This window comes from Ornithorhynchus anatinus, chromosome 2, assembly GCF_004115215.2.
Source record: "Ornithorhynchus anatinus isolate Pmale09 chromosome 2, mOrnAna1.pri.v4, whole genome shotgun sequence".
In the NCBI taxonomy this organism is placed as follows: Eukaryota; Metazoa; Chordata; class Mammalia; order Monotremata; family Ornithorhynchidae; genus Ornithorhynchus; species Ornithorhynchus anatinus.
Window position 1 is genome coordinate 80,649,662 of NC_041729.1, and position 25,814 is coordinate 80,675,475.

The window sequence follows — 25,814 nt, forward strand, 5'->3', positions numbered from 1 at the left end:
CTGTTAAAGATGGATGGATGGAAAAGAAATGGTTAAAATGTTATGGGGAATTATTTGCTCCTGAAGTCATTAAATGTATTTAATAACCCAGGATTCTGACTTCAAACATACTTTCTAACCTTAAATTTTTTCTGCTCTCCTACCTCTTATATGGTGAATGGCATGTGGGACAGTGCTGTATCTGAATAGTTTTGAATCTGGCCCAGTGCTCAGCACAAAACTTGGCACATCACAGGCACTTAATAAATACTGTAACTACTATAAATATTCAGAATGCCACCTTGAAAATGCCAGTATGCCTCAAAAAGAGTGGAAAGAATGATGTCAATTATAAGATATTCTTGCAAAAATGCTGCATTCTCCTGCTGTTTACTCAGGCTCCCTGCTCTCTCAACAAGGGGAGAAATGGCCTCGTTTCGAGTGAGATGTAACCCTTTTGGAAAGTTTCCCAAAAATATATCTGAGAAAGGAGAGCTGCTGGTGGCACTTCCACACCCAGACTGTGGATATCTTTGTCCACATACCAGATTAATGTGATGTGTGATGTTAAAATGGGCTTCTAGAAGATTCTCATTCACAGCTGCAGACAGAAGTAGAAGGGATTGGAAAGAAATGGACTGGGAGCTACTTTGAGTTCTTCTCACTTCTAACTTCCCAAAAATGAACATAAATTGGATATCTTGCCTGATATTCCCAATTAAAGCAGAATAAGGAAAAGAGTTGGGGTGAGAAAGAAATGAAGTGATAAAAAGAGGAGGGAAAGAAAGGATAGCAAAGGAGAGAAGGAGGGATATAGGGAAAGGTAAAGGGAAGGGAGAAGAAAGGAAGAAGAAAAAGAAGGAGGGCGAGAGACAGTGAAAGAGAGAGTGAAAGAGAAAGAAGCAAAGAGAGAGAGAAGAAAGGACGAAGAGAGGGATACAAAGACACAAGGAGAGAGCCACATACGCCAGGCAAAATAACTCACTTTGCATTCCCCGCTCCGGGCTTCTTCCTCCGAAATATGCTGAGGAAAGTGTTGGACCGACAAGGCAGCTTGCCGTCTCCGACGTGCATTCGCACCACATCCGAGGTGGTGAAGGCACTGCGGACGTTCCTCTCGGGCTTAGCGATGATGATGTACATCTTGGGGGTGAACATGCACCCCAGGGCCACCGTCACACTGAGACTCACAGCAAAGCAGGTGGTGATGATCTTGTAGTTGCTCCCAAAGTAGATGGGCACAAAGGCCAGCCAGATGATGCAGGTGGTATACATGGTGAAAGCTATGTACTTGGCCTCGTTGAAGTTGGCGGGCACGTTGCGGGTCTTGAAGGCATAGTAGGTGCAGCTCATGATGAGGAGTCCGTTGTAGCCCACGGGGGCCACCACACCCAGGTTGCTGGTGTTGCAGATTAGGTAGACTTCCTTGATGCTGGGGTAGGACAGGATGGGCATGGGGGGCTCCATGATGATCAGGGTCACCACCAACGTCAGCTGCACACTGATCAGCACAGAGGCAATGACCACTTGGGCCCAGGCGCTCATGAATCGGGGCTTTCGGGTACAGATTTTCTTCTTACTCCCAGCCAGGATGCGAGCAATGCGATTGGTTTTGGTCACCAAGGCAGAGTAGCACATGGCAGAGGAGAGGCCCACCAGGAGGCGTTGGAGGTAGCAGGAAGTAATTGTGGGCTTGGCGATGAGAGTGAAGGGACAGACGTAGCCTAAAAAGATACCAGCCAAAATGATGTAACAGAGCTCCCGGCTGGATGACTTAACCACTGGAGTGTCCCGGTAGAGGACAAAGATTAGAGTGACAAACATGGTGACTAGGATCCCTAGGCAGGAGAAGACCACAGCCACAATTGACTCTATGTTGCTCCATTGGAGATAGCGAACAGTGATGGGTACACAGCCTGGATCATGAAAAAGATAGTTAAAAAGAAAAAGAAACCAAAGGTTAGGGAATAGGATTTGGAGAGTTGGATGGGGATCTGATGAATAGTTAGCTGTTTCACAATCATTCATGTTCTAAAGATATCACTTGTAAGTTTACTTAAGGTGTATTTGCCTATACTCTCCCTTCTCAAGCAGTGGAAAGAGTTTGTTGATAATTGTGGATCCAGTAAATGTTCACTGATGATGCTTATGATCATGAACATTCCCATATGTAAATCTAGAGGAGCAAACTCCTTTGATGATCCTGCCAAAGTTTTGTAGGGGCATAGCTAATTTCCCTCACATGCTGCCTGCAGATTACGGTTCTCATTAGGTAGATTGGAAGCTAAGAGTGATAATGAAAAAGGAGGGGTCACTTGAGGAGGAATAAAGAATAGTAGGGACCCTTGGTGAAGGGAGGCCCATTGAGTGAGAGCTGGTGATGATCAATATTTGCAAGCTGTGATTTGTGAGAGAGGTGTAAGTTATGGGTGGAAACTCTGAAAAACAAGTATAGAAGGTATAAGTTGACTAAACCCACAGTATACCTAAGGATGGCTCACAGTCATGGCGAGAGTTTGGTCCTCATTGGTGAAGGCAGTAACACTGTCCCAGATGTAGCTTCCAACATTAGGCTCAACTCGTTGGTAGCGATAAGACTAAAAAGCAGGTTATGGGCAAGAATATCACACTATGCATGCTTCTCCTAGCTGCCCCTAATTACCAGAATTTTCCAAAGGACTCATGGCTATTCTGTTTGTCTATCAAATCTTAGGTGAATAGCATCTGAAAGAGTTGGTAGTAAAAAATTAAATTCAATAAATTTCTGTGACATATTATTATTAAGTGCCGTTGAGTCATTTCCGATTCATAGAGACTCCATGGTTATACTTTCTCCAAAACGTCCTGTCCTCTGCCATAATCCACCACCTTTCTCACAGTTCTTCCGTTATCATTGTCATGGTCTCTGTCCATCTAGCTGCTGGTGTGCCTCTTCCTCATTTTACCTGGATTTTCCTAGCATTAGTGTCTTCTCCAGATAATTAGTCCTCCTGATTGTGTGTCCAATATATGCTAATCTAGAGTCACTTGGCTTTCCAAAGACCACTTTGGCTTAATTTGCTCTAAAATCTATTTGTTTTTCGGGCAGTCCGTGATATTTGCAAAAACCTTCCCCAACACCATATTTCAAAAGAATTGATGTCTTTCTTCCTGTTTTTTTCACTGCCCTTATAATTGGATCTGCCATTTTGAGAGGTGCCTATTATTATTCCAGCCTTTTTTGAGTTGTGAATACTATTGGCTCAAACTAACTTGACTGTATAGGAATCCTTCACATTAAATTATAGTCAGTTTTCTTGCAGAATAGACCCCTTTTTATTTATCCCATTTGTACAGAACATGAGTGTTTGTAAAATACTTGCCAGGAAATAAAATGTACAGTTTTATAAGAAAAAAGATGTGACAGTCTTCCTATTTCATTAACACCTTCAAAAATTGTCAGGTCATGCTGTGCCAATTCTTACCCTCACAAATAGAAAATGGCATGCTCTAACAGCGATATGAGTTCACAGAGTAACATTTTACTAAGGAACGTTTTTGGAGCATGTGTGAAAAGCAGCAGTGTAATAAAGATTCTAGGCAACTTTATTAAAACACACTATCATTAGTGGGCCATAACATTTCTAATCTACAAAGAGTTTATTTTCTCCTGCAAAAATTCTGTCAATCTCAGAAACCCACTATTTGCAGAAAAGGGTAAAGGTATTGAAATCAAAATTATCGTCCCTCCCAAACACTTTGCCCTAACATTTGCCAGCCTGCCCCATGCCATATGGGGTTCAGACTTGTTAAAGAAGTTGAAATCTTGTTTTGCAGAGGTTAAAAAAAAATCTCCTGCAAAAATGTAAAAATTGATCATTTATATGTTGATGCAGGAGAGTCAATTTTCTTTATAAAGAATTATTTTTGAGATTCTTCTCTGAATCCCCTCTGGAGTCCTGATATTCTTTACAGAGTGTGTTGTTCAAAATTAAATACAAAAAATTCAATAGAGATTAGATAGTTGGGTGGATTGCTTTACAGCATGGCCTGTTAATAATAATAATAATAATGATAGCATTTGTTGAGCACTTACGATGTGCCAAGCACTGTTCTAAGTGCTGGGGTAGATACAAGGTAATCAGGTTGCCCCATGTGGGGCTCACAGTCTTAATCCCCATTTTACAGATGAGGTAACTGAGGCACAGAGAAGTTAAGTGACTTGTCCAAAGTCACACAGCTGATAAGCGGTGGAGCTGGGATTTGAACCCATGACCTCTGATTCCCCAGCCTGTGCTCTTTCCACTAAATCACGCTGCTTCTCAATTATCACCCCATATCCCTCCTCCCATTCCTATCCTAAATCCTAGAATTGGTGATATGCACCCCCATCTTCATTTCCATTCCACCAACTCTCTTCTTGACCCACCTCAGTCATTATCTTTTAGGGCTCAGTTGGAGATGGCCTTTTGTAAGAAATGTGATTTTAATAACTCTTTGAAGGTGGGGAAAGTGACCGTCTGTTGTAAAAATTTGGAACACTTCACAAATCTGTGTCATCCATTTCTGTCATTATTATTGTTAAATAACAGCATAGCCTTATTGTCTGACTCAGATTCAGCTTGTCATCATCTAAAACCTCTGGTATTTTTCTCATGTATTTGTGCCTAGCTGGTCTTACCCATCCTAGCCACTGTCACATTTGTTTTGTTTCTCAGTGCCCTATCTATCTGGTGCTGGTCCCTCTTGAATTCCATCTTTTTGCTTTTGGGAGGCTGTTTTTTTCCAATTTATGAAGGCCACTTCAAGTTTTGTTCCTGTTTTCTAAAGAATTAACCTCACCCAATTTTCTTACCTTTATCTAATTTCCACAATACAATAAATACAATGTACTCTTAAAATTATTCCATCTAAAAGGGCAGGGGTTAGGCATGCCTCATTTCTGTTTTCCTTCTGTATTATGTCTAGCACAGAATGCATTCAGTATTATTTAAATTCAGGGGCCAAGGACCCTGTGTTCCCAGATCTGATCTGCTGTGTATCGCAGGTAAAGCCATTTAACAAATCTCTTCATTTGGAAACCTGGTACAATAATCACCCTTTGTTCTCCTTGCTGTTGAGACCTTTGATGATCTAGAAATTCATTGGAAAGACTAGGGTTTAAAGTGAAATTAACAGCAATGCACAAAGAAGTTTACCCCACTCAACAGGGATTCCTAACACCTAGGGAATCATGTGGGCTTCCCAGGTAATGAAGGAAGGAGAGAGACAGAGAGAGAGAGAGCAAGAGAAAGAAGTTAGAGTTCCACTTCTCCTTCGCCATCACCTCAATGTGCCCTTTAACATGCTTAGTAATCCAGTTGGATCCCGACAGGAACCAGAACTCTGACATTTGTTCCCTGTTCCTGCACCTAGTACAGATGGGCCTAGGACTCTTTCCTAGGGTTCTGATTAATTTCTCTCTGGACTGTAAGCTCACTGTGGGTGGGGAACGTGTCTACCAACTCTTTTATTTGTACTTTCCCAATAGGTTAGTACAGTGATGTGCATGTGTTAAGCCCTCAATAGAAATCATTGTTTGATAGTTATTCAGTTACAGAGAGTCCTGGGCCTTTGTTCCTAAACCTGGGTAGGACCCAGGTTTGCAGGAACCCCCAGTGATGATTGGGTTATCAACTTCTTGGAGATCCCAGCTTTTCCTTCATCCTGTTCCTTCTGTTTTCCTGGCCTCCTCCTCCCTGAACTCTGGGCCAGACTCCTTTGAGCTTCCCTAGTGTCAGCAGGTAACAGTAGTTCCCTCATCTGTAAAATGGGGATTAAGGCTGTGAGCCCCATGTGGGACATGGACTATGCCCAACCTGATTACCATATATCTATCCCATCACTTAGAACAGTGCTCAATTCATAGTAAGCACTTAACAAATACAATCATAATTATTATTAGCAGGGACCTTTCTGGGTACTTTGTTCAGGGTTTTAGGGTCTTTAGTTAGTCATGGTGAAATTTATCAATGTTCATTTCTTCCATTACTTTGGAGACAGGTCAATAGCCTTCCACCTTCCCCCCACTTTCTCAGAAACACACAAATACACAGACACATCCTCAGCCTGAAAAAGCCTACATCAATAGAAAGCAAGGTAGTGGGTAGTGGGGTAGGAAGGTAGTGGGGTAGTGAGAAAGTTATTACCTGTTAGGTCAGTATTTGGCCACCACCCCAAGTCACAAGCTTTGCAGGTGAACTCATCCTGCACATACTCATTTTCTTTACAAGCTGTACAAATCCAACAGCAGCTCACCTCTCCTTTCCGAATGACCTAAAATGTAAAGACATTTTTCTCAGATTCTTTTTAAAAATACAATTTTGTTTTCCATTTTGCAGAAAATTCCAGTGATGGGTGAACTCTTCCAAATCTGGGGTTCAAAGACCACCTGATTCTTGTTCAGTTGAGATAGAGCCATGCATTTTCTGAGAAAAGAGCTCTTATGTTTGACTTCCAAAATAGAATGTTTCTGTCTCATATGGAGGGGATGCCTCCTGCTCTTTTTCCTCTTCCTCTTCCTGCTCGTTTTCAACAGCAGCAGAGGAAATATTGGTTAAGCACTTATTGGTTATGGAGCACTGTATTGGCACTTGAGGGACATTTAGAGTAAGTGAAAGACATGTTCCCTTCCCTAATGTATCTTCCACTCTATTGGGGAAGACAGGTATACATTAGTTGATGTATTGACAAAAGCTAAAAGACATTCACCAATAATTTTATTAATAAAATCAGGAAGCAGGGGAATTAATCGCTTTTGTTTTGGTTACTTTTTCAAAATGCAGTATCTAGAGCTACTAAAACTACCCAATTGTTTATGAAAAACAATAAAAGAAAAACACAAGGTTTGGACATTGCCATGCCTCTTAATAGTTTGATATTTGAGTTTGCCTACACATTAAACCCACAAATTAACATACAGAAAAATCACCTTATAATAGCATTACATATAGTAGAAAGAGAACAGGCCTGGGAGTCAGAGGACCTGAGTTCTGATCCCAGCTCTGTTATGTGTCTGCTGTGTGATCTTGGGCAAGTCACTTACCTTCTCTGGACCTTAGTTCCTCATCAGTAAAATGGAGAGTCAATACCTGTTCTCTTTTCTACTTGGATTTTGAGCCCAGTATGGGATAGGGACTGTATCTGGTCTGATAATCTGGCATCTATCCTGGCACTTAGTATAGCTCTTAGCACATAGCATTTAACATTTAATGAGAAGTAGTGGATTGAGTATGGGCTTGGGAGTCAGAAGGACCTGGGCTCTAATTCCGGCTCTGTCACTTGTCCGCTCTGTGACCTTGGGTAAGTCGCTTTAACTTCTCTGGACCTCAGTTCCCTCATCTGCAAAATGGATATTCAATACCTGTTACCCCTACTTAGACTGTAAGCCCCATGTGAGACCTGATGATCTTGCAACTACTCCAGCACTTAGTACAGTGCTTGGCACAAAGTAAGCACTTAACAAAAATAAGCATGATTACAATTTCATTTTTTGCTTTAAGGGGGTGATATGTCAGGAAGAATTTAAGAATAGGAGTCACAGGATAAAATATACTAAGTTTTATTAAGAGTATTTAAGTGCTTACTATGTGAAGAGCACTGTACTAAGCAGTGGGAGAGAATATACAGGTGGGAATGACAAGGTTCCTTTCCCTTGAGGGCCTCATGATCTAAGAAAAGAGTCAGGAAACCAAGGGTACTCTAGCTAGAACATTGCAGTAGGTCAGCTGTAAGATAAGGACCATGAAAATGGATAGGTAGGAAAGGAAGTTTAGAAATTTGGACAGAATATCACCAAAGTCAATAACTAAGGAGAGAAAATGAATTAGGACAGAAAGAGGTTTCTGGAGATCACACACTTTGAGTAATATTAGAGTCATGTTTTTTATACTGTACAGAAGTTAGGAAGAGGGCTGGGCTTGGGGGTAAGTGTTAGAAGTTCATTTTTGGAATTAACCACTTAAAATAATAGAAGTGAAGAAGATATAAATGTGCTTTCAGTGAGATCAGAAGCCATTCTGCTTATAGCTTCCCAGTCAGGGTATGAAGTGGGATAGACTGGAAGCTCAGGTGAACAGGGGACATGTCCCTCAACTCTGTGGTATTGTTTTTTTCCCAGGCACTGAGTATAGTGCTTGCACACAGTAAGTGTTCAATAAATACCACTGATGACAACGATGATGCTGATGATTATGTAGCCTGTACAAAGATAGTGTTTGAATGGAGTAGAAAATAGGCTGAGATATTTAAAACTTCAAATTCAGGTTTAATTTCCCTTCTCAGTAAAGAGCGCAAAACCACCAGGTTCGAAAGGTTTTCTTTCTCCCATTTTGGAATTATATGATCACACTAAGAGACACCTGCAGTATTGTTTTTAACACTTTCAAATAACTTTACAAGTCAGAGCAAAATCACATATTTAAAATAAATTCACACCTAGCTTCAAACCAAGGGCGGGGGAAAATTGAATACCTACATAAGATTGTGAATTTATAAAGAAACTAAAAATGGGGTTTATAAATGAATGACGCCATACTTGGTCTCCAACCCCAGAATAAAAGCAGTCATAAGTTACAATGTATCTTTTATCAGTAGCATTTTGTTTTTCTCTAGAGAACTAGTACTGTCTGTGGAAAAGAAAGATCGGTGCAAATCGGCCACTTGGGTGGAAAAATATCTACCTGCTGCAAAATCTTTATCTTAACAGGGATTTAAATACGCAACTGTCAAATAAAAATGTGGGGACACTAGTGTTTATGGGAAGCACCATCTCCTTCATCACCTAGTGGAAAGAGCATGGGCCTGGGAGTCAGAGAACCTAGGTTCTAATCCAGACCATCAATTGTCTGCTGTGTGACCTGGGGTAAGTCCCTTAACTTCCCTGTGCTCTAGTTTCCTCATCTGTGAAATAGGGATTAAATCCTATTTTCTCCCATTTAGACTGTAAGCCCCATGTGGGACAGGGACCGTGTCCAATCTGAATATTTTGTACCTAATCCAGCTTTTAGTATAGAGTTTGGCACATAGTAATCACTTAATAAATATAATAATAATGATAATGGTAGCTCAAAATCAATGTCTCTCAAGTTAATATACTTGGGGGATTCAAGAAACTGGATTGCCTATGTAGATACATAAAAAATATATTTTACTAGTGGTCACAGCCATAGCTGAGATAATTTAGAAAGTATGCACAAATAATCGTAACAGAATGGAAAATCAAATATGGAGCCTATAATGAGGATTTAGCAAAATTCTGAGCACTGGCCAAGATCATTAAGTATAAGCTAAAAAGAGTAAGTATATAAGCTAAAAAGATCAAATGTATAAGCTAAAAAGACTAAGGAAAGCCTAATAGTATCAATCAATGAAATTTATTGAGCACATACTGTTTTCAGAGCACTGTACTAAGCACTTCTGGAGGGTATACTGGAAACGAAAGACATGGTCCCTACCGTTCAATGGTCTTAACAGCCTTCAGGTATATAGAGACTTTATTAATTGTGAATCAATCAATGGAATTTATTGAGCACACACTTTGTGCAGACCACAGTACTAATCACTTGGAAGAGCACAATATAGTTGAAAGACAGGGTCCCTGCTTTCAAGGGTCTTAGAATCTAACAGGGTGACAGACATTAAAATAAATTAGCCTATTTCTTTCCTGCATTTCTTCATCATTTTGATTCATTTAAAAACCCCCACCATGCAGTAAACTGGAATTCCTTAGAAAATGTCCAAGAAAGCCTTCTGACAATGTCCCAAAGCCAAGGGAAAAAGGGTGTGCTTATTTTAGCCTGTTAAGCAGCAGCAGAAAAATTAAAGGCCTTTCCCAAGGGTGGAGTTTCTGTACCAAAGATTCATGCCCTCTGCCTCTCGTAAATGTTCGTTCCCCACATTATCGCGATGCCACTGAGATTCATCTTTCTGCCACCTGAGCATGGTAGGTGGCAAATGAGTTGTGCTTGGATATAAGCACCATTATTTGTTCAACAGATTCAGATTCATTCATCGAGGGGACTGAGATTTCCCTCCTGCAGTGTATAATTTCTCCTCCATCGGCCTCAGACAAGGCCTGCATTCATAGCAAATACTGCACGATGGCTGAACAATTATTTTGTAGCTCTTCCCCAGTTTTATTAGCCCACATCATCAAAAACCTATCACATTGGTAATGCAGTGATAGTTGAGGGGTGTGGGGCTCCCAGTTTGTTCTGCCTCTGGCCATGCATTGAACAACCCTGCTTCTCTCCTGAAGCATGCAGACTGGAATGCAAATGACATGTGACTCTCCATTCATATCCTGTCAGCCTTTGTGCTAGCTGGAGGGAATTAATGAAGGGAGATAGTCTATAGCAGATCTCTGTAGGGGGGTTATTTTTCCTGCCAGGTTTTTCCTAAATGCCTAGGAAAACTCTTGAATGAAGATCCACAAATTTTTCCCCAGCTACCGCTCTCTAGACTCGTTGATTGCCCAGCCCCACTGGGAGAAGAGCCATTACTGCCTCAGTACTCTTCCACGACCAGATTTGTTAGTCGGGAGTTTCTGCCGCTTTGCCGTTGCTTCTCTGTGGTCGGCTCCCTGATCTGGGAGGAGCAAGGATACAGAAGTAGAGAGATGATGCCTTCTTCACACTCATGGCCACAGCACATAGCCCTCTAGACATGTCAGAGGTGAATTAGTAGCCATTCAGATCTGTTTGTTATCCATAGTACAGCTGAAGGTAAGGACATTCTCATCCTCTTCCTGCCACTTCCATTAGCAAAACTGTGGTGAGGGTGAACAGGAGGGAAGTCATAGGAGGAAAAATGTATCTGGTTAAAACTGACCCAAAGTCTTTGTTGCTGCATGTTTGTTTTTTTTATGGCTTTTGTTAAGCAGTTGCTTTGTATCAGGCACTGTACTAAGTGCTGGAGTAGATAAAAGCTAATCAGATTGTAGGAGTGTAAAATAGGGACCGGGTCCAATCTGATTCTTATATCTTCCCCGGTGCACAACACAGTTATTGAAACAGTAAGCACTTACTAACTCAGGTCAGGTAATGAGGTTTTTTGAAAAGCCACTCTGAGTAGCAGCCTTTAAGCTTTCGCTTTTTTGCTACCTGGTGGGGAGGAATGGAGTACTCCACCACAGAAAGTCCCTTCCCTCAGGGCAACCTTTTTTTTCTCAGGGAAAACTCTTGGCTCATTTAGTTCAAGTAGTCCATGCTTACAATTTGGACAAAGGCTCCAACTCGAAGAAATCCCTCCTTGGGACAGGTCAGTGGGGATTAAGGCATCCCAGTGAAGATTCTGACTGGCCTCAAAGCTGGTTTCCTTCTAAAAAAAATCCATTATGATCAGGCCCTTTCCATAAGTTGTCAAAGGAGACATATATTGTCAAAGGAGACAGTGGGGAAGCTGTGTGGCCAATCAATCGCTCAGTGGCATTTACTGAGTGCTTAATGTTTGCAGAGCACAATATAATGAAGTTGGTGGACATGATGATGTCCACAAGGAGCTTACAATCTGCAGGGGGAGGCAGAAAGAACTTGGAATCAAGAAGCCCAGGTTCAACTCAGAGCTCCACCACTTGCCTCCATTTTGGGCAAGTCACTTAACCTCTCTGAACCTCAGTTTCTTCATCCTTAAAATGAGAATAAAATACCTGTTCTCTGTGTCACTTGGACTGTGAGGCCAATGTAGGATGGGACTGGGTCCCGTATAATTATTACATCTTCAGTGCTTAATACAGTGCTTGGCACAGTAAGTACTTAATAAATACCACCATCAGTATTATTATTATTCAATCTGCTGCCTTGCTGTGCCCAAAGAGAAACCATATTTGCAATAAGGCTGTGTCCCTTGGGCTCAGTAGACTCCCCACCTAGGAGCAAGCTTCTTAAGCACAGCTGAGCAGTGATCCTCTCCTGGGTAGGTAATTTCACAGCTCCTGAGAGAGACATGATAGATGGATGAGTTCCTACACAGTAGCTACTCTGGATTGAATAAATTAAGAAAGGGATCATTGAAAATTGGAGAGGGAAAAGAACTATTAGATTATCAGGGGTGAAAGTAAAAATACTTTCTAACTGGCTGCAGAGTTCATTGCACTGGAGGGGAAGAAGCAAACAGGGTCAGCTGCCGCCAGGGGAAGGATCCGGAGAAAGGCAACCAGGGCAGTCTCCTTGTGGGCATGGATCATAGGTGTTTTACACTCCCAAGCACACAGTAAGTGCTCAATAAATATGTCTGATTGACTGATCTTGAGGAACAGCATTAATATACCAGAACACGATTTCCTGGAATGGAAATGAAGAGTTTAAATGGTTCCTATTGAATGTGGCTGGTATTGTCCATTGGAGTGGTGGACCCAGGACACTGGAGGAAGAGGTGACTCACCCTCCTGTAGTGGGATCAATCAAAAGCTTCCTGCCCTGCCCTATCAATCAGTAATATTTATTTGGGAGAGCAGAATTGCTATACTAAGAATAAAGATCCCTTCCCCCAAGGAGTTTATAACTACTAGCTGATATTTTGTCCTGCTGAATAATCAATCAATGGTAGTAGTATGAAGTAGTGTTGGCTGGTAGAAAGGACACAGATCTGGGCAGGAGAGGACCTGGGTTCTATCCCAGCACTGCCAATTGTCTGCTATGGAATCTTGTGCACTTAAAGTCTCTGTGACTCAGTTACCTCATCTGTAAAATGGGGATCAAGACTGAACCCCATATGGGACATGGACTGTGTATCTTCTATCTCTCCCATCCCTTAATATAGTATTTGGCTCATAGCAAGTGCTTAATAAGTTCACGAATTATTAATATTAATAGTATGTATGAGCATTTACTGTGTGCAGAACACTGTTCTAAGTATTTGAAAAAGTACAATACAAAAGAGTTCATGGACATGATCCCTGCAAAAAAGGAGCCTTACAATCTAGAAGGGGATAGAGTCATTAAAAGAAATTACAGATAAGTGAAATGGCAGAATATAAGGATAATTATTTAAGGGTTGGGAGGCTTGTAGCATGGTGAATATCAAGTGTTTAAGGAGTACAGATCCAAATAAATAGACAACATAGAAGGGACAGTGAACGAGGAAATGAGGGCTTATTTGTGGGCGATGTGATTTTTGGAGGACTTTTGAAGGTGTGGAGGGTGGTGGTATCTCATACGTGAAAGTGGAGGGGAATTCCAGGTCCGGGGGAGGATGAAGGCAAGGGGTCAGCAGTAGGATGGATGAGATTGAGTTACAATGAGTGGGTGTACACTCACAGGAGTGATGATGAGGAATGATACAGGAGTGATCATGAGGAATGATACAGGAGTGAAGTGAGTGGGCAGGGCTGTAGTAGATCAGCAAGGTATGGTAGGAGTGGGAGAGAACTGAGGTAGATGGGCAACCACTAGAGGTTTTTGAGGAGTGGGAAGATATGGACTGCATGTTTTTTTAGAAGAATGATCCGGGCAACAGAGTGAAATAAGGACTGAAGTGGAAAGAGAAAGGAGACAGGAAAATCAATGAGGAGGATGATGCAGTAGTCAACGTGGTATATGACAAATGCTTGGATCAACATAGAAGCAGTTTGGATGGAGAGGAAAGAGAGGATTCTAGACAGTAGCAAATTAAGTAATGTGCTACTAGTTCATATATTCTTCCGTCAACTCTGAGAGGTAGCCAAAGGTGATTAAAACAAGATTGTGTAGCTTGAAATCATCCAGACAGACAGTGGAAAAACGGATCATAAGTTGTTGGCTCCTTTTGCCTATCAATCAGTGGCATATTTCTTCTCTGAAGCAGTTTGGTAAAACTAAGTGGCAGAATACAAAGTCAAAGGCTCTGGTCCAACTCTAGAGGTTCCATGAGGAGTAAATTTTCCCAAGGGACTACCCAACACATTTCAATTAGCAGGTAGTTCATGAAGGGATGAAACTGATTTTGCTCTCACTGAGGAACACCATGGCTTAGTGGAAATAACACGGGCCTGGGATTTGGAATATTCTCCCCCCTAGACTGTGACCTCCTTGCGGATACAGAACATGTCTACCACTGTATTGTATTGTACTTTTCCAAGTGCTTTGTACAGTGCTCGGCATACAGTAAACACTCCCTAAGTAACACTGATTGGTTGACCTAATCCCAAGTCCATCACTTGTCTGCTGGGTTACCTTGGGCAGGTCACTTAATTTCTCTGTGCCAGTTACCTCATCTGTAAAATGGGGATTCAGTCCTCCTGTCACCTTCCTAGACTATGAGCTCATGTGGGACAGGGGACTGTGTCCAACCTGCTTATCTTGTTTCTATCCTATAACTTGGCACATAGTAAGCGCTTAACAAATGCCACAGTTATTATCATCATTATGGAACCAACTTCCCACTGGGATCTATGTCATGCTCTTTATTAAACCCCAAACAAAAGAATAAGCTAATCTAACATTCCCCTTCTCACCAAAGGAAATTTTGTTTAATCTTTTCTTTGGACAAATATGCTCATTTACCTTTTGGGGGGGAAAAAGGATCTTAGAAGCCAAGGCAGTAAATCAGGAGTACCTTAATCTGTCCCTTTAAGCAAGGCTCGCTGCACACAGACCGAACCATTCCACTCTGGTTCATCTGGATCTTATAATCATCAATATTGAGCACCCCTTCATGCCAGGTCCCAATGAGGACATAATCATACTGGTTGGAATCCGTGAATTGCAGATTCATAATATCATATCTGGGAAAAGAGAGCAGAGCAGACAAGTTATCATGCTATGGTTCATGAATGTCGACTTCAATCTTTATGGAGCAAAGTCCAGTACTTCACATTATTCTTCATTATGAACCTGAGGGCCTATGTAACAGGATCTACAAGTGCATGAACAGCTATATGCCACCTTCCAACTTTTCTCAATTTCCTTGCTTTCTTACACAGTAGTGCCATTCTACGTATGCCCAAAGCAGTCATAACCTCCATCAGTTTGAACCTTCTACAGTTCTTTTCCACTTATAAATAAGTCCTGTAGAACAAAAGTCTCTAAAATTGATCCATTTCTTAGGTTCAGTCATTTTTGTTTTATCCTGTATGCTGGGTCCCTAGACTCATCTTTCAGTAGTTGTTTTTTGAAGTTAATCAGGTGCCAGTATTTATTGTGCACCCACAGGGGAAAGATGACTGCTGGAGAAAGCAATAAATGCAATGGAGAGTTCAAAGTGAGTAAAAGGCACAGTTCTAAAGAGATAAATCACATTTAGTGTGGAGAGATAACCCTGGAAATAACCCTCAACTAACAAGGGCATAATGGACATATATCTGTCCACTAAAATAAGATTCTCATCTGCTTAGAGGGAAACTATTTGAAACAAATAGTTCCTTATTGAAGAAGGTACTTTTCTACATTGTCAACACACCTATTCATTAATTTTCAAAATTAAACTTTAGCATGAATATTCAAGGTTACATACTGACTGTTAGTAAATACAGTTGATTGATTATTTTACAGACTGCTTATGCTGTGTAGAGCACTGTACTAAACACGTGGGAGAGTACAGTATAATAGAGTTGAAAACATGTTCCCTGCCCACAATGAGCTTTCACTCCTTCCAAAGCAAGACTAGTGGTGGAAAAAATGTGTTTATTAAATCAGACATCATTTCTTTTTTTAAGTCATGGAAATCTTATCCTGAGTGGGGATCCTACCCTTTCTCCCCAGGAAAAGCACAACCATTGGGAATTTCCCAGGATCATTAAAAGATGTCATAATCCTTGTCAGTTCTTTTGTCCTGGCATCTGTTCTTCATCTGGTGCCAAGACTATCTTGAACCAGATTATTTTCTACAGCGTCACTCTTCAGGAAATGTCTTGCTGTTTACAAGGCTAATTTAAAGCCTACTACAATCGCTTTTCACTATCTGGGCTAATGCCCAACTTTGATGTGTTTCCATCCTTCTTATGGCGGGTGGAAAGGTGGTGGTGAATATTAGTAAACGCATGTGAATGGCAGAATGAATTTGCCACTTCATTTCATTTCCATTTTTCTTTTGTGTTTTCTTTTTCCATTATGAAGTCTGTTATGTTTCATCAAATCAAGACCCACAAATTTCTATTATTGTTCTTAATGTTGTGTTCCTCCTTTCTGTGTCTCAGTCAAGACTTTTGTTCAGGCCTCCTCATTTTGCTCTCAAAAAAGAAATCTGTTGTCACTGTAGGGCCACTTTCATTAGCATTTGGAAAGGAGGAAAAAAATGCACAGCATTGCAAGAAAGCAGAAAAATAGAGAAGAGAGCATTTGGAAGTAGAGAGGAAAGTACAGAGGAAAACACTTTCCTGCAAAAGAAAGGGCCACCTAGAGACAGGAGAAATTACGGAAGCTCCATTCTCCTGACCTTGTGCTCCCTCCTTGCATGGTAGAATTTATTTCTAATATTCTTCTACTGCTAATTGCTTTTTGCTGCATCCTCCATTGCCTGCAGCTTATGTTAAGGTATGATTAACTGTAGTAATTACAAGGGAGAACATAAGCACAGGTGAAGGAGGAATACCAAGAATAAAATTGTGGGGAGGGATTAAAATATGAATTAAGACAATCTACAGACTGCTTTTGGAGCTCAGGATCCAGTATTTGTGAATGGCTGTGGGAGAAGGGAATTATTGAATCACTTAGTCAACAGTGGGGAAGAGAAGGAGGCCATGCCTTGAAATGATATCTATCATGGATTTGGTTGGATCAAGAATGAGAAAGATCTTGAAAAAGGATTGGAGAGCATAATCTTGGCTTACTGACACAGTCCTTCAAGATTCCTCATAGGGATGTAAAATTCAAACAATCTCCTTAAGAGATCTTCATGAGTGAGGGAAGAAAGGGATCATGACAGATAGTTCCAACAGGTACTACCTAAGAATGAGGGAAAGACTGTGAGCTCGTTGTGGGCAGGGAATGTGTTTGATGTTATATGGTACTCTCCCAGCACTTAGTACTGTGCTTTGCACACAGTAAACACTCAAAAATATGATTAATAATATTAAAAGACACCTGGTGAAATAAGAGAGCTCAAGTGATGGTGAAAAAAAAATCAAGATCCTTAAAAATTATAACAGATTTGCCACATCACATATACTTATAAGCATACAATTTTCCAATGCATCAGAACAATATTCCATTAATGGGTTTCTCTGAAATGGGCTCTCTTGTACCTTTGTTTTACCCCTGGTGCGATGTGGATTTTTAAACTGACATAAATATGCCCGAAAATTTGGGACTCATTATGTGACTAACTTCTCTCCTTCTTCATTGAACATGCCAGATGTTCAAAGTAAATCAGTCACACAAAATCTAATAGGAAATATATTGCAATCCACAGGTATATCAATAACCAGGAATTACTATATTTATATTGTTTTGTTTCATTATCATTTTTTCATGTTTACATCCAAACTTCTATAGATTAGAGCTACTTCAGATCTATTCAGAGAACATTCTCTGTGAACATACAGAGAAATTTGAATGTGTCAATCAGATAAGACAATAATACTAATTTTGGTTTGGGTAAATGGCATAAATATAAGATGTGCTTAAATTAGTAAATGACATGGTATAGGAAAATAAAAACCCACAGATTTGGATCAAGATGAAATAAGTCCACAGTGTAAATGGATTTGCATAGTTTGCAAATGTATAATGATCCAAAAAAAGCACTTGGCAAATAACAAAGTCTATAATGGGGAGATTCAGATAACAGAACAAGTGGGGGCATATGAAATGTGAATATTTCTGCCCATTCTTACTATCCTCAAGAATCCAGATAGCTGGCATTTGGCTGTTTCTACTTCAAAACATCCATATTCTGGATACAGATAAAAAGCATCCTTCCTACTTAGACTGGAAGCCCTCTGAGGGACAGGGACCATGTCCAACCTAATTAATTTGTATTTACCCCAGCAGGTAGAACAGTGGTTGACACATCATATAAATTCCATAAAAAATGGCAATTTAATTCTACAAGTGAGTACTAGAAATAATATTGATATTTGTTAAGCACTTACTATGTGCAGAGCACTGTTCTAAGCGCTGGGGAAGATACAGGGTCATCAGGTTGTCCCACAAGAGGCTCACAGTCTTAATCCCCATTTTACAGATGAAATAACTGAGGCACAGAGAAGTTAAGTGACTTGCCCACAGTCACACAGCTGACAAGTGGCAGAGGCGGGATTTGAACCCATGACCTCTGACTGCCAAGCCCGGGCTCTTTCCACTGAGCCATGCTGCTTCCCATAGAAGCATTTGGTAGAAATGCTACCAAATGTTTTGCTGGTTGCAAAAATAGCTGGAAAATCAGTTGGATAAGATGTGACAGGAAGAATCTAATCAAGATCATCAAAAATACATTCCCAATCCTTCACTCTCATATGTAGTGGGGGAATTAATTGTTTGCCTGCTACTTAGATTGTTTCTGGTAAAAAATAGCTCTAGTAAGCAGGGGGACTTGATGCCAGTGGGGAAGTTCATGCCCATAGTGTTCTTCCAAAACATGTGAGAAGCAGAGATTGAGGCATAGTTCTGAAATTTCTTTCCAACCACAGAAGTTCTTACTCATGTCTAGTTGGTTCCATGTAATGTCTAATGGTCACCAAACCAAAAAGGCCTGAATTCATTTGAGATATGTGATCTTGGCTCTTATTGCAAACTGCAGCTGCTCAGTCTTTGGTTTCTTTACCTGCCTGGAGCGTCTCCCTTTTCATCAAACCACACTTCTTCTCCTGAGACACCAATGAAAGAAGACTTTATGAGGAAGTCCAAAAGCTTGCTTCCATCAATGGGCTTCATAGCGTCGCATAGGCCAACATGTCCAGGGCAGAGAGTGTGATGCATATTCTGCAAGCCATGTGCCATAGCATAAATAGCATTGATGACAAACCCCATTTTGCTGTCCTGAACATAGTTTTCTTCTAAACTCTCGTTTCCTGGAAAAAGGACAATACATATTTTTAAAGAAATAGAAAAAAAAGAGAGGCCTAGAGATTTCATTCAGATTATAAAAACTTTTTACAGCAGTGAATCTATCGTTGTTCATTATTATATTCACTTACACCAAGTATTTTGTTTTTTGATGGTATCTGTTAAGCACTTACTATGTGTCAGTTACTGCACTAAGTAGTGGCGTAGAAACATGTGTGTGCAGAGCCTGGTACTAGGCAGCAAGACCTGGTGGAAAGAGCATAGGCCTGGGATCCAGAGGACACAGATTCTAATCCCAGGTCCTCCACTTCTCAGCTGTGTGACCTCGGGTAAATCATTTCACTTCTCTGTACCTCATCTGTAAAATGGAGATTAAATTGTACTTCCTCCTACTTAGACTGTAGGACAGGAACTATGCCCAGTCTGTTTGAGTGGTATCTACCCCAGTGCTTAGAACATTGTTCGGCACATAGTAGCACTTAAGTACCATAAAAAAATTTTTAATCAGGTTGGACATAGTCTCTGCCCCACATAGGGATTGCAGTCTTAATCCCCATTTTACAGATAAGGTAACTTCAGCACAGAGAAGTTAACTGATTTGCCCAAGGTCACATAACAGACAAGTGGCAAGCTGGGCCAAAATTGTCTGACTCCTAAGTCTGCGCTCTTTCCATTAGGCCATGCTGCTTCATTAAGTACCTTCTTCGTTCAAGGCAATTATTAGACATAGGGACCATTATAATTGAGACATAATCCTGCTTCCTATGAGTTCATAGACTTATATTCTTACCAGCTTTATATTTTTAGAGCCCACCAACTACTACAGTATTGACACTATCCTGAATTTAGCACTAGCCAGAAATTCATTCATTCAATCATATTTATTGAGCGCTTATTGTGGCAAAGCACGTACTGAGCAACTTGACTACTTGTATGACAGGGTCTGGTTCCTAGATTAGAAGCATCTCTTTGAAGAGCTGGCAAAGCAGTTGCTTTTCTAATTCCAGTCAAAATCCTCACTGCCAAAGTAGATAGTAGTGATGGTATTTAACTCACTGCTCACTGAATGCAATGCCTTAAAACTAAGTGCTTGGGAAATATAATGAAAGTCCAAGATTTATTTCCCCAAAGAGCTCCCACTCGGAAGAAACAGAAATATTCAAAAGGAGGGAAACAGAATAAATAACACTGAGCAATCAATCAAATATACCTATATATTGAAATTCTGAGGATGGGTATATGTGAATAAGTGCAAAAGACAATTGAAAGTAATAAGATTTGGGGGGCTAATAGGAGGTTAGATTTTAGGAGGGTTTTGAACATGGAGAGGGGGATGTGGTTTGCAGCATTTTGGAAGGAAGCAAGTTCCAGGCCCTGGGTGATAATGTGAGCAAGGGGCAGAGAGGGGCAGGACAAGTACAGATTTCATTTGGAGTATTTCATTTGCAATGTTTGCTTATAGCTCCATATAGAAAATACATTAAAATCTAGAAGAAAAACTTTATAGAACAGTAGAAAGAAAACACAACCCCCAAGAATTCCATAAAAGTCATGGAGCAAAAAAACTCTTTTATTACTGCCATCATCACAGTCATAAGATACCCTCAATTATCTTTTATTCAGGGGATATGTCTTGGTCCCTCGTTCTTCTTTCCTTTGTTCCTATCCAAGAAGATAAATAGGGGAAGGGAAAGGAAGGGAAATTCAAACTCAAGCCCGCTGCTCTTGTAGAAATTCTAATCAAAAGCTTATTGATGGGATAGCTGAAACATTGACAAAAAAAATGAAAGTTTGGGATCATCTTTGGATATCAGTTATCTGTGCCATCCTTATTTCCTATTGTTCAGGTGTTGGGGAAGTGTCTGTCCTGCTCATTAAGAACCTCTATGCATTTGTTGTTAGCTACAAGGACTAAAAAATGTAAACTGATCAAGAATGGTTCCTGCCTTTTTGTAACATATCCTAAAATTCTAAGAGATAGGCTGTAGAAATTAAGGGGAAAGGCTAGACACACACTGTGTTATATAGGACCATGTACTGGGCTGGACAGTGGAACAGCAGTAAGAAAAAGATAAAAATTAAAAAAAAAAGCATCAGGGTAGGTAAGACAATGATATGTTTAAGGTGGCAACAAAAACCTTCATTTAAAAAAAAATATATCAATCAATGAATGACATTTTTTGAGTGCTTACTGTGTGCAGAGTCTGGTACTAAGCATGTGGGAAAGCACAATTCAATAGAGATTTTAGACTTGATCCCTACCTACAAGGAGCTTAAGATCTACAGGGAAAGACAGATATTAGAATGAATTCTAGATAGGGGAAATGGCAAAGTGTAAGGATATGTACAGAGGTACTGTGGGACTGAGGGTGGGGTGACTATCCAGTGTTTAGAGGGTAGTATGAATACTAAGTGCCTATAAGATACAGATCTAAGGGCAGAAGGGAGCAGCTCCCCAGTAACACTTCTTTACCATTCTCCCTCCCCCATTCCTCTCTCTACCTTCCTTTAAAGCCATATCATCCACCTCTGTCACCCACTCTAATTACTAATCATGGTCCTCTACCATCCCCCAGGTCCTCTACCATCCCCCTTTCTCACATTCCTTCTCTCTTTCTCCATCCCTGCACTGAAACTTGGGGACTTCAGTATCCATGTGGATGCCTCAGATGATCGTGAAGCACAAATTGACTCTTTCAACATCCCCCTCTTCACTGAAGCAGCGTGGCTCAGTGGAAAGAATCCGAGCTTGGGAGTCAGAGGTTATGGGTTCGAATCCCAGCTCTGCCACTTGTCAGCTGTGTGACTATGGGCAAGTCACTTAACTTCTCTGTGCCTCAGTTACCTCATCTGTAAAATGGGATTAACTGTGACCCTCACGTGGGACAACCTGATGACCCTGTATCTCCCCCAGTGCTTAGAACAGTGCTCTGCCCATAGAAAGTGCTTAACAAATATCAACATTATTATTATTATTATCTTAACTCTCTTGCTCCCTCATCTCTACACCAATCTTGTACCACTAGCCCGAACCCTGGATCCTCTCCACAGTACATTTCCTCCATTCCTGTGCTTGAGCTGCAGAGTGAGGCTGGTGGAAATCTAGAAACCTGGATGATCTCATCCATCTCAAGCTCATCCTTACTGACTTTAATTTGGCCTCTCTTCTGTCCAACAACCTTACTTCTTTATCCTTATTGACTCCCGTGACTATAGCCTCCACCAGTTGTTCCAGACATTTAATTTCCTCCTCAAACCAACTGGCCCCCTGCCCCTCCATCTCTTGCCCTTAGTGACCTGGCCACATGCTTTATAGAGAAAATTGAAACCGCCAGGCATTATCTCTCTAACATCTCCCCTGATGCTCTCCAGTTCCTTCCTCCTCTTGTGCCCTCTTTGACTCTTCCAATTTTCCCAGCAGTATCTCAAGAAGAGATCTCTCACCTCCTTTCAAAATCTACCCCTTCCACCTGCACCTCTGACCCTATCCCTTCAAAGCACTCAATCACCTTGCCCTCTCCTACCTTCCTTCTAGACTGTAAACTCATTGTGGGTAGGAAATGTCACAGTTTGTTGTACTGTACTTTCCCAAGTGCTTAGTACAGTGCTCTGCAAACAGTAAGTGCTCAATAAATATGATTGAATGAATATCTTATCAAAACACTTGCCCCCTCCCTTCTCTCCCTGACTTCCACATTCAAAGTTCACACTCCAATGTCTTCTCTGCTGCTTGTAAACATGCTCATGTAGCCCCTATCCTAAAATACCAATCCTCTCCAAATTGCTTCCACTTTCTCTCCTTCAATTCTCTCCTCAATTTCATCCATTCTGGTTTCCTCCTCCTTCATTCCACAGATGCTGCACTCTCCAAGCTATAAAGATGTAGTCCAATCACCTTGCCCCTTCCTATCTTATCTTGCTGATTTCCTTCTACAACACAGCATGCTCATTCTTCTCCTCTAACTACTCACAGTACCCTGAACTCATTTTACTGACTGCTGATCCCTCACCTACATCCTACCTCTGTTCTGAAACTTCCTCCCCCTTAATGTCCAACAGACCATCACTATCCCCACCTTAAAAACCTTATTAAAATCACATCTCCTCCAGGTGGCCATCCCTGACTATTCCCTCATTTGGCCGTCCCTGACTATGCCCTCATTTCCTCCTACTTCCTCTCCCTTCTGCATCATCATTGCACTTGGATTTGTTCCCTTTTAGTATGTGACATTCACCCCATTCTCAGCCCCACAGCACTTATGTATATATCCATAATCAATATCAATATCTGTCTCCCCTTTAGATTGTAAGCTCTTTGGGGGCAAGGAAAATGTTTACCAACTCTGTTCTATGGTACTCTCCTAAGCACTTAGTACAGTGCTCTGCACACAGTAAGCACACAAAAATTACAATTGTTTGATGCATTGAAGTGACCACAAGGGAATTTTGGAATTCTGTGAAATAATGTACAGCTGTGAAGAGCAGCTGGGCCCCAGTGAGTCAGAGGATCACCCTCTCCCCTCAAGGTGAGCTTTTCACCTCAAGCCTGTCACGCCCTACAGCTCCCTACTCCCACTGCCCTGAGAGCGATAATAATAATTATGGTATTTGTTAAGTGTTTACTAAGGAAGACCCTAAGGAACAACAAGCAATATTACAGGTGAACTTGTTACATTATTCTCTCCCCAGAATCCTATCAGAGCATCAGGACTAGCTTCTCATAGTACATTCATGAGACAGTTGCTTCAGTGTGCACCATTGTGAGGTGGCGGTGGTTACAATTTTTACCTATCTATCAAAAGTGGTGCTTTTGCCCACCCAGAACTGGGGGAGGGATGTGGATAATTCAGTGTCTCTGGAGCACGGAGGCTTGGTTATGGCTCCTCTCAGAGCAATACCCTAGGTTCAGTGGTTTGAATGAACTGCCAGATGATGTCATTATGGTTAGGTAATGACATTATGAGAATGCTGATTGTGCACATGGCGTAACAATGGTAATATTATACCAAAAAGGGTGAGACAGCAAATTTTTCCTTGCCAGGATTACAGGACAAGGGACTTACACCATCTAATTTAGAAAAAAAACACTTCGAAAAACAGATGAAACTAACAAAGTGACAGTCGGGAATACATATATGTAAACAAATCATTCTATACCAATTACCGTGAATTATTGCTGAGGTCTTACAGCAAAGCATTTCAGTTAACCTTCACTTTCATGAAGCTTTTTACAAAGAGAGTCTCTAAAATAGCCAGGACAGTGTCATACATGGCTTTATAAATTACATTCAATATCTGGATGATATTGGAAGCGAATTAGAAAACATATCTAAGGAATTTATGAAGAGGATAATGGTGGGCTAGGGAATGAACATGTTATTTCTATATCAGTGTCTGATGGGCCATTAAATGAAAATGCATGCTGGTCTTCACCAAGTATAATCCAACTGGTGATTTGCTGGGGAAAAAAAAGAAAAACCATCCATTTCCCAGTAGTGTTCTGCCAAAGCACCCTGTCCTCCTTCCCAATTCCCTGACTTTACCATTACTAGTGAAAATTGGGGGACAAATAATTTAATAATGGCTTGACAGGAGATGAATGAAACAATAATCGGGTTGATGCTCATGTTCATACTTGTCAAATCATAATGGGAAAGATAATACAATAGCATGCATACTTTGATGTGAATTTATCAATCTATCATTGGCTGAGACACTTTAATGAAAATGGTCCTCAGTGCCTGCTGTGCAGAAATATCATTGTTCGATGTAATATGCATCCTCTCGTTGAGAACTTTCCAGGTGTCTAGAACATAAGGCCCTTTCCCAAATTCCACATCCTGAAAAAAGTCATATTGAGAAATATTGTCACAATATGCCAGTTGAGAAGAAAGCTATGCACTCTTTTTTTTTCCAGAGATTATTTGCAAAGTAATAGTTTGCACTCTTTTCTTAAATAAACATACATAGCTTTGGTATAAATATAAATCAGAAGTGTCTATGTGCCCTTTAAAAACCTATGAGTACATTGGTTCTGAAGATTTGAAGCAGTATTGTAGCTCAGAACTGCCTCTTTAGTTGCTAGCCTCAAGGCTGGTACTGTTGGCACCATTCCAATTTGCTTTGGTTTGGGAAAAGTATGACACATATTTACCAAATCATTGGCTTTTCAAAGTTATTTTCTTTGCCTTGGAAATTATCCCACATAGCATTGCACAGCTTATTCTTTCGGAATAGGTGTGACTCCCCAACTCTCTCACCTCTGACAACCCAGCAGTCTGAAGATTCATCAGTGGTGAAACTTGGAACCCTGATAGATCATCCCGTAGAAGTAATGTGGCCTAGTAGAAAGACCACAGGCATGAGAGACAGAGGTAATGGGTTCTAATCCCAGTGCTACCAGTGTATGTCCTTGGGTAAGCCACTTAACTCTATTGTGTTTAAGTCTCCTCATCTGTAAAATGGGGATTAAATGTCTCTTATCCCTCCTACTTAGACTGTGAACCCCATGTGGCATAGGGGCTGAGTCCAACCTGATGAACTTGTATCCCACCCAGGACTTGAAACAGTGTTAGACAGTGCTTGATACACAGTAAACACTGAACAAATACCTTAATAAATGACAATAAAAAAGAGTGGGTAACAGAAGCAGCTTGGCCCAGGGGATAATAATAATGTTGGTATTCGTTAAGCGCTTACTATGTGCCAAGCACTTTTCTAAGCGCTGGGGTAGATATAAGGTAATCAGGTTGTCCCAAGTAGGGCTCACAGTCTTCATCCCATTTTACAGATGAGATAGCTGAAGCACAGAGAAGTTAAGTGAATTGCCCATGGTCACACAGCTGACAAGCGGTAGAGGCAGGATTAGAACCCATGACCTCTGACTCCCAAGCCTGG

The 25,814-nt window shown here is 40.9% G+C and overlaps 1 protein-coding gene across 3 annotated transcripts in view; it reads right to left on the bottom strand.

Moving 5' to 3' along the window:
* GRM1 (glutamate metabotropic receptor 1) overlaps positions 1-25,814 on the bottom strand; it is a 317,395-nt gene that overhangs the window by 33,326 nt on the left and 258,255 nt on the right. For all 3 annotated transcript variants that reach the window (XM_029057819.2, XM_029057822.1, XM_029057821.1), the window contains exons 4-7: positions 18,676-18,922; positions 14,530-14,698; positions 6,147-6,273; positions 965-1,895 (exon numbers count right to left, since the gene is read on the bottom strand). In XM_029057819.2, coding sequence (XP_028913652.1) covers positions 965-1,895; positions 6,147-6,273; positions 14,530-14,698; positions 18,676-18,922 — 1,474 coding nt within the window. The remainder of the gene's footprint in view (positions 1-964; positions 1,896-6,146; positions 6,274-14,529; positions 14,699-18,675; positions 18,923-25,814) is intronic.